General features: G+C 44.6%; 1 protein-coding gene across 5 annotated transcripts in view; it reads left to right on the top strand.

Annotated features, from left to right (window-relative positions):
• scn4ab (sodium channel, voltage-gated, type IV, alpha, b) overlaps positions 1-13,708 on the top strand; it is a 91,888-nt gene that overhangs the window by 25,654 nt on the left and 52,526 nt on the right. For all 5 annotated transcript variants that reach the window (XM_039825309.1, XM_039825307.1, XM_039825306.1 and 2 more), the window contains 3 exons: positions 3,877-4,014; positions 6,343-6,461; positions 6,564-6,653. In XM_039825309.1, coding sequence (XP_039681243.1) covers positions 3,877-4,014; positions 6,343-6,461; positions 6,564-6,653 — 347 coding nt within the window. The remainder of the gene's footprint in view (positions 1-3,876; positions 4,015-6,342; positions 6,462-6,563; positions 6,654-13,708) is intronic.

Raw genomic sequence — 13,708 nt, 5'->3', positions numbered from 1 at the left:
ATTCAGGCCTTTGAGTTTTTGTAGTACCAGCTCCTCTGTTACTTCTTTGAAATAAAAGGTGTTTGGCTGGACTCCCTTTTCTTCATAAAACGTATGCACCCTCTGTGGATCACTAAAAACACCAGAAGTAGATGGAAGCTTCTGCACCAGATTTCTTGCAATTGTTGTGAAGAAACTATTAAAAGTATCTGCCACCAAGTTTTTATCATAGAATATGGACCCATTAATAGCTAGGCCTATATTACCTTGTTTTTGCTTAGGCCTAAGAGTTGCCCACAATTTTTGGATCTTTTAATGCTCCTCAATTTTAGACATAAAAAAATCCTTTTTCACCTTATCCAACATTCGCTGTACCTTATTTCTAAGTATTTTATATTCATTAAAAAGAGCAAGCAGTTTAGTTCTCTTAAACTCACTTAAAATTTTATTTCTCAAGTAAATGGTATCCATAATATCATTGTTTATCCAAGGCTGAGAACTCTGTTTAATCCTGGTCTCTTTTAATGGGGCTATCTTGTCAAGTACTTTCAAGAAAATAGATTGAAAGCAATCCCATGCTACATCAACATCACATATGTTGGTAATTTCCAACCAATTAATATTATTAAGTATGTCCTGAAAGTAGTTAACATTGTACCCTTTTAAACTTCTGCTCTTCACAGATTTGTGACATTTAATCTGAGCCCTCTTAACTTTCCTGGTACAGTAGGTTAAAAAATGGTCACTAATTCCATACATAATGACACCACTTAGTAGGATTTTACATGTGTCAGATACCATGATATGGTCAATAGCATGCTCAGTTATTCTGGTTGGAACACCACTTAATTGGGTTAGACCATGCATTTTCAGGAAATCACAAAAGCCATTGTACAGTGGCCCTTCTGTATTAAAAACATCAATATTATTATCTGCCATTAAGATGACTTCCCTGTTTAAAAAATCATGGCAACCTGCACATACGCATTCCAAGGTTTGGATGAAGTCATTCTGATTTGGAGGTCTAAAAAGAACCCTAAACAGTAGGCTATTGGTTTGCTTTTTGGAAGTAAAATATCAATCCATACCGCTTCGAGATTAACATTATCCAAGTCCTTAACTTAATTTAAATCAATATCCGACCTCACAAATATGCATGTCCCTCCCCCTTGTCTATTCCGGTCTTTGCGAACAATAACAAAGTTTTCAATTTCGACTTCGGAGTCAGTGATATGAGAATCTAACCATGTCTCTGAGAAACATAGTATGCTTGCCTTGATTTTCCTGGCCAGCTCACGTACCTCCGTGATCGTTGGCAGTAAGCTGCGAATGTTTAAATGAAAACAGTGCAAACCCTTTGATGCAAAAACGGATATCTGCTCCTCAGTGAAGTCCAACGTGTTACTTATCACTGAAGTAGCCTTGGGCAACGATTTATTAGCCGACACTACTGGTGTCTCCAGCAACACACAGTGCATGTCAGCCTCCTCACCTCCCCCAGGTAGCAGCCCCGTCAATGTCTCCACCGGTGTTGTATGTCCTCCAGGCACCAATAACTCCGATCATCTCTGCGGCCCCGTCCTCGTCCCCTCCAGCACCTGTTGTCCGCTGGCGTTGGGTATTGCAGCCTCAGCAGCACACTGCGGCTTCCTTCTCGTCCGCCTCGGCACCCGGTATCCGCTAGCTCTTGAGTTTACAACCGCCTTCGTACAAAGTAGCTCCCGCTGCGTCTGCCGCAGCTGCCAGTGTCCGCCAGCACCATCGCAGGCAACGCCAGACGGCCCAGTAATATCCACTAGATCCATAGACAGCCTGCCCTCCAGGTTCACGTCCGCAACTGCAGCAAGCTGCAGGCGGCTGATCGCTTCCTCGTTTATTGCCTTTGTGGGAAGGCCGGCTAAATTCACATTTCCTCTGAGTGCAGTCACAGGACCAGGGCATTGGTGTATATCGCCAGATAACAATAAACAGAGTGAGATTAACAACCTTTTGTTATTTTGGTGTTTGCTAACGGCCCAGGATTTACGCTTTGGTCCAGTGTGTAGAAACTTAGCCCAAACGCAAGTATGTATCACACTCCTTCCAAAGCCGAAATGTTTGTAGCTGGTGCCTGCTGTTTTTGAACTTCTACCGATCTGGATTTCAAATCCTTGGCATTGGGAGGAAATATTCTTCCTGCTCAGATAAACTTCAAGGCTTTCTGTTGGATCAGCAAGCACACCTGTCTCACCTGCCGCCGCCATATTGCCCCTGAGGAGCTTAAATACACACAGTACAAAGACTGTTACCTCTACTCATCGACACTCATATTAAACCCAGTTCAGAGCCATTAAGCCCTGGCTGTCCGCAGATTTTAAACAAATCTAAATCTAAATTCAGAATGTTAACACATCTCCCCAAGCAGAAAACAGTCCACTAAATTATGCAGATTTTCATTTACGATCACCGCTGAAAACTATAAAAAATGTAGAGAGTGCAAATTGTGTTTGGGTGTGATAATAAGCAACATACTAGTTGTTAATGTGCAGCCTGACATGTGACGCATTCACTGATTCTGACTGACTGTCTCTGACAGTTTCTCTGACTGTCTATCTGACTGTCTCTGTCTCTCTGACTGTCTCTGACTGTCTGTCTCTCTACCTGTCTCTCTGACTGACTGTCTCTCTGTCTGTCTTTCTGATTGTCTATCTGACTTTTTATCTCTCTGACTGTCTATCTGTCTGTCTGTCTCTCTGACTAACTGTCTCTCTGTCTGTCTCTCTGTCTATCTGACTGTCTCTCTGACTGTCTCTCTGACTAACTGTCTCTCTGACTGACTGTCTGTCTGTCTCTCTGACTTTTTATCTCTCTGACTGTCTATCTGTCTGTCTGTCTCTCTGACTAACTGTCTCTCTGTCTCTCTGACTGTTTATCTATCTGACTGTCTGTCTGTCTGTCTGTCTGTCTCTCTGACTAACTGTCTCTCTGACTGTCTCTCTGACTGACTCTGTCACTCTGATTGTTTATCTCTCTGACTGTCTATCTGACTGTCTCTTTGACTATCTGTCTCTCTGACTGTCTCTCTGACTGTCTACCTGACTGTCTCTCTGTATCTCTGACTGTTTCTGACTGTCTGTCTCTCTGACATCTCTCTGTCTCTCTGACTGTCTATCTGACTGTCTCTGTCTCTCTGACTGCCTCTGACTGTCTGTCTCTCTACCTGTCTCTCTGACTGACTGTCTCTCTGTCTTTCTGATTGTCTATCTGACTTTTTATCTCTGACTGTCTATCTGTCTCTCTGACTAACTGTCTCTCTGATTGTCTATCTGACTGTCTCTCTGACTAACTGTCTCTCTGACTGTCTCTCTGACTGACTGTCTGTCTGTCTCTCTGACTTTTTATCTCTCTGATTGTCTATCTGTCTGTCTGTCTCTCTGACTAACTGTCTCTCTGTCTGTCTCTCTGACTGTCTATCTGACTGTCTCTCTGACTGTCTCTCTGACTGACTGTCTGTCTGTCTCTCTGACTGTTTATCTCTCTGACTGTCTATCTGACTGTCTCTTTGACTAACTGTCTCTCTGACTGTCTCTCTGACTGTCTACCTGACTGTCTCTCTGACTGTTTCTGACTGTCTGTCTCTCTGACATCTCTCTGTCTCTCTGACTGTCTCTCTGATTGATTGATTGACTGACTGTCTCTCTGACTGTTTCTCTGACTGTCTATCTGACTGTCTCTGTCTCTCTGACTGTCTCTGACTGTCTGTCTCTCTACCTGTCTCTCTGACTGACTGTCTCTCGGTCTGTCTTTCTGATTGTCTATCCGTCTCTCTGACTGTCTGTCTCTCTGACTAACTGTCTGTCTGTCTGTCTGTCTTTCTGATTGTCTTTCTTTCTGATTGGCTGTCTCTCTGATTGACAGATTGCAGAGGAAGATCTTCCTAAACCAGCCAGTGATCTTGAGGCTGGGAAGCCCCTCCCATTCATCTATGGAGACCCGCCCCCTGAGCTTTTCAACACCCCATTGGAGGAGCTGGATCCCTTCTACCAATCACAGAAGGTCTCTCTTTCTATTTCCCTCTGTGGCGACTGGAGACTGATCAGTTTAGATTAATAAATCATTCATTTTCAGTTTTTCATCTCAGTTTCAGTTGCAGGAGTCAGAATTCATTTAATTCAATTAAATTTGTTTTATTGGCATGAACAAAACAAATAAACATGTTACCAAAGCAGTTTACACAAAACTCATATACTGTACATATCAAATATAAAATGCATAGGTGTCATATAGATTCTATACTGATCGCCTAACAATACACTACATTACAAAACCATTACATTACACAATATAATACGTAGCAGTTTTGTATAATATAATTACTGTATGATACTAAACCTATCTGTAATTTTGGGATCTTATAGGATCTTATAGTGGTGAGTCCCTCAGGCTGTGGCAGGCAGATATATATTTAGCTGCTGTCTTTCTGGGAGAACCTCCAGCTTCTTTTCTGGTGATAACATTGGGAAGTTTGCTCTTTATTCAGCTATTTTTCCTAGGTGTAAATCTTTTAGTGAAGAGAACTTCTCACAGTAGAGGAGGAAATGCATTTATGTTTCTACCTCCACATACAGTACAGGCCAAAAGTTTGGACACACCTTCTCATTCAATGTGTTTCCTTTATTTTCATGACTATTTACATTGTAGATTCTCACTGAAGGCATCAAAACTATGAATGAACACATGTGGAATTATGTACTTAACAAAAAAGTGTGAAATAACTGAAAACATGTCTTATATTCTAGTTTCTTCAAAGTAGCCACCCTTTGCTCTAATTACTGCTTTGCACACTCTTGGCATTCTCTTGATGAGCTTCAAGAGGTAGTCACCTAAAAGGGTCTTGAAGGAGTTCCGAGAGATGCTTAGCACTTGTTGGCCCTTTTGCCTTCACTCTGCGGTCCAGCTCACCCCAAACCATCTTGTTTGGGTTCAGGTCCGCTGATTGTGGAGGCCAGGTCATCTGGCGCAACACTCCATCACTCTCCTTCTTGGTCAAATAGCCCTTACACAGCCTGGAGGTGTGTTTGGGGTCATTGTCCTGTTGAAAAATAAATGATGGTCCAACTAAATGCAAACAGGGTTTGGGATGGCATGTCACTGCAGGATGCTGTGGTAGCCATGCTGGTTCAGTATGCCTTCAATTTTGAATAAATCCCCAACAGACAAAGACACGGCGGTTGGAACCAAAGATCTAAAATTTTGACTCATCAGACCAAAGCACAGATTTCCACTGGTCTAATGTCCATTCCTTGTGTTTCTTGGCCCAAACAAATCTCTTCTGCTTGTTGCCTCTCCTTAGCAGTGGTTTCCTAGCAGCTATTTGACCATGAAGCCCTGATTCGCACAGTCTCCTCTTAACAGTTGTTCTAGAGATGTGTCTGCTGCTAGAAATCTGTGTGGCATTCATTTGGTCTCTAATCTGAGCTGCTGTTAACTTGCGATCTCTGAGGCTGGTGACTCGGATGAACTTATCTTCAGCAGCAGAGGTGACTCTTGGTCTTCCTTTCCTGGGGCGGTCCTCATGTGAGCCAGTTTCATTGTAGCGCTTGATGGTTTTTGCGACTGCACTTGGGGACACATTCAAAGTTTTCGCAATTTTCCGGACTGACTGACCTTCATTTATTAAAGTAATGATGGCCACTCGTTTCTCTTTACTTGCCATAATATGAATTCTAACAGTTGTCCAATAGGGCTGTCGGCTGTGTATCAACCTGACTTCTGCACAACACAACTGATGGTCCCAACCCCATTAATAAGGGAAACAATTCCACTAATTAACCCTGACAAAGCACACCTGTGAAGTGAAAACCATTTCAGGTGACTACCTCATGAAGCTCATTGAGAGAACACCAAAGGTTTGCAGCGCTATCAAAAAAGCAAAGGGTGGCTACTTTGAGGAATCTAAAATATAAGACATGTTTTCAGTTATTTCACACTTTTGTGTTAAGTACATAACTCCATATGTGTTCATTCATAGTTTTGAGGCCTTCAGTGAGAATCTACAATGTAAATAGTCATGAAAATAAAGAAAACGCATTGAATGAGAAGGTGTGTCCAAACTTTTGGCCTGTACTTTATACACTACTTTCCGGGCCGCCATGTCTGTCTGAGTCGTCCTGTCTCTACTGAGCCTGTCTCTCTCTTTGACCTGTCTGTCTGAGTCTTCCTGTCTCTACTGAACCTGTGTATCTCTCTCTCTTTGACCTGTCTTCTATTTGTCTGTAACTTTCTGTGATCTGTCTGTCTCTCTCTGACCTGTCTGCCTCTCTCTGACCTGTCTGTCTCTCTCGGACCTATCTGTCTCTCTCTAACCTGTCTGTCTCTCTGCAGACGTTCATCGTGATTGGTAAAGGAAACATGATCTACCGTTTTAACGCCGAGCCAGCCTGTTACCTGCTGAGTCCATTCAGTAGGATAAGGACCGTCGCTATCAAGATCCTCATCCACTCATATCCTTTATGATGTCACACTTTACTCCTCCCTGATTGGCCAGTATGCAGGTTATTGACAAATGATCAGCTGATGATGCTTTTGTTCCTTAAAACCCAAACTTTATTCAGTATGTTCATCATGGTGACGATTATCACCAACTGTGCGTTCATGACGATGAGTGATCCTCCAGCATGGAGCAAAACTGTAGAGTGAGTCAACACACACAATGATACAAACACTATCACACCCAATGATACACACACTAACAGACACACAATGATACACACACTAACACACAATGATACACACACAATGATACCCACACTAACACACACAATGATACATACACACTAATACACACACTAACACACTAATGACAAAATATACACACACACTAACACATAAACAATGAGACAATAAACACACACACACTACTCGTCGTCACTACTCATAGCTTTAGGAATAGACGGCTCACTAGAGCTGTGACTCTCTGTCAGCCTGGCTACAGTGCTGAAAAGAAACCTTGGGTTATTCTTATTTTCTTCTATTAATGATGAATAGTAGTCTGATCTAGCATGTCTGAGGGCCTTCCTGTAGGTTTTGAGACTGTCTTGCCAATCCAGACGATATTCTTCCAGTTTGGTGGAACGCCATTTACTTTCAAGGTTTTGCGAGATTTGTTTCAATTTGCGAGTTTGGGAGTTATACCAAGGCGCTCTTGTCCTTTTCCTCATCATCTTCTTTTTGAGGGGAGCAACAGAGTCTAAAGTTGTCAGTAGGCAGGTTGTAGCACAGTCTGCGAATATGTCAATTTGGGAGGAATTAAAGTTAACATAAAGGTCCTCTGTTATATTAAGGCACGACTTTGAGTTAAGTGCTGTTGGAATGTCTTCTTTAAATTTAGCTGCAGTACTGTCCGACAGGCATCTAGTGTAGAAGCTTTTGTCTATTTTAGTAGTCAGGTAGTAAGAATTCGAAAGTAATTAAAAAATGGTCTGATAATACCGGATTCTGCGGAAATATTATTAAATCCTCAATTTCAATACCATATGCCAGCACAAGATCGAGGGTGTGGTTAAAACAGTGTGTTGCCTTATGCACACTCTGACCGAAGCCGATTAAATCCAATAATGAGTTGAAAGCTGTACTAAGGCTATCATTGTCAACGTCCACATGGATATTAAAATCACCTACAATAAGTACTTTGTCTGATTTTAGTACTACTAAACTCTGAGAATTCCGATAAAAATTCAGAATACGGACCTGGAGCTCGGTAGATAACAATGAATATAATTGGCTGTAATCTTTTCCATTTTGGATGTTGAAGATTAAGAACAAGACTTTCAAACGAGTTATAATTTAGTTTAAATTTAGGATTAATTAACAGGCTTGAATCAAAGATGGCTGCAACTCCCCCTCCTCGGCCTGAGCTTCTAGGAATTTGAGTATTAATATGACTGGGAGGAGTGGCTTCATTTAGACTAACATATTCTTCATGGCTCAGCCAGGTTTCAGTAAGGCAGAATAGATCAATTTGATTATCTGATATCAAATCATTTACCAGTACTGCTTTAGAAGACAGAGATCTGATATTTATAGGCCACATCTAATTTTCCTATTTTGTTCTGTTGCTGCAGAGGTTGTTTTAATTCCAATGAGGTTGTTAAGTATAGCCCCTCTTTTGTTTACCTTTGATTTAACTGATCTGAGTCTGGGGAGAGACACCGTGGTTATTAGACTATGGGTGTGTGATTGCTCTAACGGAAGCACAGAGGGGTGCGTATTACTGCACCTCTGATTACTAATATCAAACTTGGGTTGTCATGGTTTATGACCAATAATAGACTCGGTCAGATTTTTTGATATGAGAGCGGCTCCGTCCCAGGTGGGATGAATGCTGTCTCTCTCAATCAGACCAGGCTTTACCCAGAACGCCCTCCAGTTATTCACATAGCCCACATCATGACGTGTGGCTGTACATTTCATCACTGGTCAGGTTTGGCAGGGGTCCAGAGAAAACTACTGAGTCCGACATTGTATTTGCATATGCACAAAGTGACTCAACATTCATTTTAGTGATCTCCGATTTACGACCATTACCATCAAAATGAAGTATGATCTTACTGTACTTACGGTTCTTTTTAGCCAGCAGTTTTAGGTGGGATTCTATATCACCGGCTCTGGCCCCGGGGACGCATATGACCGTAGCTGCTGGGTCCGCCTGCAACATATATTGCAGTATAGAGCTCCCAATAGCCACTATTGGCTTCTCAGCAGGTGTATCACTCACCTCTGTTGTCACAGACGATGGTGATCCGTCACATGACATCAGAAGTGGCTCGGTCGGTTGGGGAGATTGTTTTTGAGGAACGTTGTCATTTGGGAGATCCGGGCATTGTAGGCCACTGGACCGTCTGGTTACCGCATTCCTCACAAGCTGACGCCGCGAGGCTGAAGTCCTCTTCTGTGACGACGGCTGGTCAGTCGGCTTTGGAGCGGGGCGGGCCCTGCGAACCACCTTGGCCGTTACCGGTTCTGACTCCGACAGGGCACTGTAATGGTTGGAGAGGCTGAGAGCAGGAGGCGAAGGAGCCCTACTTGAGGCTCTCTTTTGGCTGCAAACCACCTCAGTCCAGGATGGCTTGGTGACCGGTGTCGAACAAGAAGTTGAGCATTCGGAACGCTCCCATAGTATCCTGGAGGGCCGCCGAGAGAGATGAAACTCACAGTGATTGATTATGAGCCACGTCCAGGCAGGCGGATAACAAAGCATCTTTGGTTTTTAAGTCCTCAGAAAGTCGACGAAAATCTTTCCTAAGGTCAGCAATTTCTTTGTTTGTATTCTTAAAAAACAAGGAAATCCTGTGGGGAAGTGGGGACTCGCTAGGTGTAGCGGTAGCCATGGAGCTAACGTTAGGTTAGCCGGTAGGCCTAGTCTTGATGAATTAGCGTGAGGCTAAAGCTTAACTACACGAAAGAATGTAACTTTGGTTATTTTCAAACACCATATTAGTATAAAAGAGACTAGGCTATAGATCCAACTGTTGGTTAGGAGATTGAAAGCAGCTATCGGCTGCCTCTTTCCTGTCGACTGCTGTCGCATGTCGCTTTGCCTGAAATGACAGCTGACAGCACAAGAAGAGAACAGATTTAAAGCAGAGTTGTAAGGCTGTGATTGGCCCTTGAATTTCATGGCCAAGTCTGATTGGTTTAACTGAAAGCGTCACTTCTAAACAGCTGATTTGATTTAAGAATGAGTAGGTAGTGATTGGGTTAATGACGTCTTCCTGAAAGAATTTGCGCTGAGCTTCATTTCAATCAGGAGAGACTTCGTTTGCAGATATGCAAAAATATTTATTGTACAACTGTAACATGAAATGTACAAAGTCTTTTGGAGATTAGACTCCATCGAATTAATAATATTTTTAAAGGGGGTAGGGAACAGGAACATAACCCCCAAAAAACGTGACGGGAATTATAGATTAGAAGATAGGAAATATTGAATATGTATATTGTAACATGCATACGTACATGCTAGCATATACACCTTAATACTTACCTCCTGCAGCAACGGATCTGAAAATAGAAATGTCAGTGAAGTGATACGCCCCCAAAACAGAAGTAAATAATTCCCGCAATACAGTCAGGGAGCAGAGGTGTATAGTCCAGGTGCCAGAAAGTAAAAATCCTGCCATGTTTTTGGATCTGCCTCTACATCTAGAACAGGTGTTTTTACTAACGAGCTCATCTACCTGTTAGAGGAGCTGGTGCAGTGATGGATGGGACAGCTGCTGGACAGGATTTCTACTTTCTGGCACCTGGACTATACACCTCTGTCAGGGAGTAACACAGGAAGGCAAAATAAATATTGCATCACATACAGCAATTCAGGCAGGCATCGGCCGCTCCAGCCGGCATCGGCCGCACCAGCCGGCATCGGCCGCTCCAGCCGGCATCGGCCAATCCAGCAACTCAAGCCGGCATCACATGCGGCAATTCAGGCCAGCGTCGGCCACTCCAGCAACTCAAGCCGGCATCACATGCGGCAATTCAGGCCGGCATCGGCCCCTCCATCCGGTATCAGCAATTCAGGCCGGCATCGGCCACTCCAGCCGGCATCGGCCACACCAGCCGACATTGGCAAATCAGGACGGCATCGGCCACAGCAGCCGGCATCGGAAAATCAGGCCATCATAACACAGCATCTCCATGGATCTGGAATTAGAAAACAAATGTAATGATCCATCACCAATACAGCATGCAAAATACTTCTCGTAATTCGGTCATCGGCAACTCAAGCCGGCATCAGCCACTCAGCCGGCATCGGCCGCTCCAGCCGGCATTGGCCGCACCAGCCGGCATCAGCCGCTCCAGCCGGCACCGGCAACTCAAGCCAGCATAACGGCATCTCCACTAGTACGCAATGCAGGCTGGCATATCTGCCGGTACAGCAACTCATGCCAGCAAAGCAAACACAGCATGCCCGCCAGAGAGGCAAGTCAGGCCAGTGCAACGTGAGGGCCTGGTATATGGAGGGGAATCACTCCTATGAGAATACCAGCAGGATGAAGACTGATGACTTACTCAAGTGGTACGTAACTGGACACCACACAACAACAACATTACCTTGTTCGGACCTTCCACGTGACTCAACTAACCAATCAGAATCAAGAACTTAGACTGAGGTAGACGTGGGGGAATCAGAGGCAGATTCAACAGAATATCCTGACTGAGTTAAATAGGCTACGGAAACATGAAAATATGTAACTATAAATGTGTAACAGAAGAAGAACATGAAAAACAGCATTGAGTCGGAAGAATGCACCAAATCATCGTAGAAAAAAGAAACACCATTCCAACATTCGAGAAGGTGAGACCAAAAACGCAAATCGGAACAGCAGCCGTCATCGAGGGATATGAGATCATGCAGTTGGGAAACTGAAGAAGCCATATCCAGTAACCGGGAAATGAAAGAACGCCCCTGAGGGATAACACGCATGGTGAAGTTTAGGTGGCCTAGAAGGGGAAGTAACTGGCGTTAAGTTATGGAAACAGCGGACGAAAAAGACGCAGCGATCTCGCGAATGCGCTGTAATTTGTCGAGCGGGAGAGACGCTTCTATGCCGACGGAATCGAGGGTAATGCCGAGAAACTCCAGGTGCGTGGCAGGACCTATAGTCTTTTCTTCCGACAAAGGAACGCCAAGGGAAAGAAAGCAGCTCCGCAGCTTCCCCAAAGACGAACCTGAGCTATCGTGTGGGGGGTCGATAAGCAGAAAATCATCCAGCAAATGAAGCACCGAAGGCACCCTCACCCTGTTAAGCAGGATCCAGCAAAGTGCTTCTGGGACACACCCCAAAATAGAAGTTTGAATCCCACTTAACCCCGAAAAGAGGCCATTGGGAAGGATGGATGCGCACGATTTTAAAAGCGTCGGTGATGTCCACCTTGGAAAGCCGAGCGCTCACCCCAGCCAGTTTAATCAGGTATTTGGCGATATCGACGGTGGCATAGTGTAGATAAAAGAGGGCTAGCAGGATGAGACTAGTAACAGGACAGTTATGCGGCGCGGACAGATAAAAAATCAGGCGCTTTTTCCAGAATACTTCATAGTAGCGACACCAATCGGATTAACGCGAAACAGGGAAAACAGAGAAGAACTGAACGGCCCAATGACGTAGCCCTTATCAACCTCCGATGCCAACAACCGAGAGACGGTGTCGGGATTGGAAGTAGCGGAAAGGAGATTTTTAGCCACGAAAGTAACATTTGGCGCTGTCAGTATGCCCACCCGAAAACCTTGGGAAAGCCCAGAGAGAAGGGTATCAATGAACACAGAATCAGGGAGCGATAAAACTCATTCCTTGTAGTGGTGACTTCCAGGTAGACACAGTCTAAGCGCCTCCTACTGGGTCCACGTTTTCGCATGGGGGGGGGGGCGCACTTTTATGAGGACCTTGGTCATGATCATGCGGTGATCTGTCCAGCATTCTGCACCTATCATGGCCCGGGTTATGAGAACGTCTCTGATGTCACAACATCTCACAATGACATAATCAATCAGGTGACAATGTTTGGAACGTGGGTGCATCCATGTTGTTTTGTATTTGGTCTTTTGCTGAAAGATGGTGTTGGTTATGGTCAGGTTGTGCTCAGAGCAGAGGGTAAGTAACCTCATGCCGTTTGAGTTGGCCTGACCAATCACATGCCTGCCAAGTACTCATTTCCATATCCCACTGTTCTGCCCAAGTCCCCAAGCAGGAGGAGCTTGTCGTTCTTGGGGATCTGGCGGAGAGCCTCATCCAGTGTCTGGTAAAAGGAGTCTTTAGACTCACTGTCAGATGGTAGAGTTGGAGCATACAAATTTAGAAGTGTGGCGTAGCGGTTCTTCACCAGGGGGATAAGGAGGGTCATCAGTCTTTCACTGATGTCCACAGGTGTTTCAGTGAGTCTTGGCAGTAGTGTGTTCTTAATGGCCAGTCCTACACCATGCAGATGTTGTCCACCTGGGGGATAGCCTTTCCAGTAGAAGGTGTAGCCCATGCCCTCCTCTGTTAAGGTCATGACACACCAACCAGATGGCCGACCCTCGGCAGAAAAGGCAGTTGGAGTGATCTCCCCGAGTTGGTCAAAAAAGTGCCTTGGAACACACCAAAGCGATGAGATGTAATACGTCTCCATAACAGCAGGCAGCGCTAATCTGTGTTGTCGCCCAAAAATAAAAACCGGCAGCTGATTGGACGAACGCGTCACGTGGGTCTGGTTTCTCCGGAAATTCAAAGCCAGACTGTCACGGCGGCTTGTTCAGAATACAATCTAATATTGTACTAAAATAGTTCACCGAAACATGTTTCTGAAAACTTTTTAACCAAGAAATAGGCCAAGCAGTTAATAGTTAATAACCCGAGGGATACCCTAGGTGCGGTATCCTGTCCAGCTGTTAGTTGAGTGGGCATTTTTTAGGCCACCTTTTCTAGGCCCTTCCTCAGCTTGAGGTGAGCAGTGCGGTCCCTGAATAGGGCTGCTCAGTCACACAAGGGTCTGCCGAGAACAGTTGCCACTCAGCCCCAGCTGTTAGCGACCAATACCCTGTGCCACTGATGTGCAGGGCTGTGACTAAGAGCTCCCAGGGGCCATCCACACGGAGACGCTTTTTGATGCAAATGCACATGTTTAGCATCGTTTGGGCCGGTCGTCCAAACAAATCCTGTAAACGCACTGCCTGAAAACCCACTTTTTTGAAAAAAACGACTCTCTTTTAGAT

The sequence above is a fragment of the Perca fluviatilis genome, chromosome 15 (genome assembly GCF_010015445.1).
Source record: "Perca fluviatilis chromosome 15, GENO_Pfluv_1.0, whole genome shotgun sequence".
NCBI classification, from domain to species: domain Eukaryota; kingdom Metazoa; phylum Chordata; class Actinopteri; order Perciformes; family Percidae; genus Perca; species Perca fluviatilis.
The sequence above is the reverse complement of the archived record's forward strand: the minus strand, read 5'-3'. Positions and strand labels throughout refer to the sequence as shown.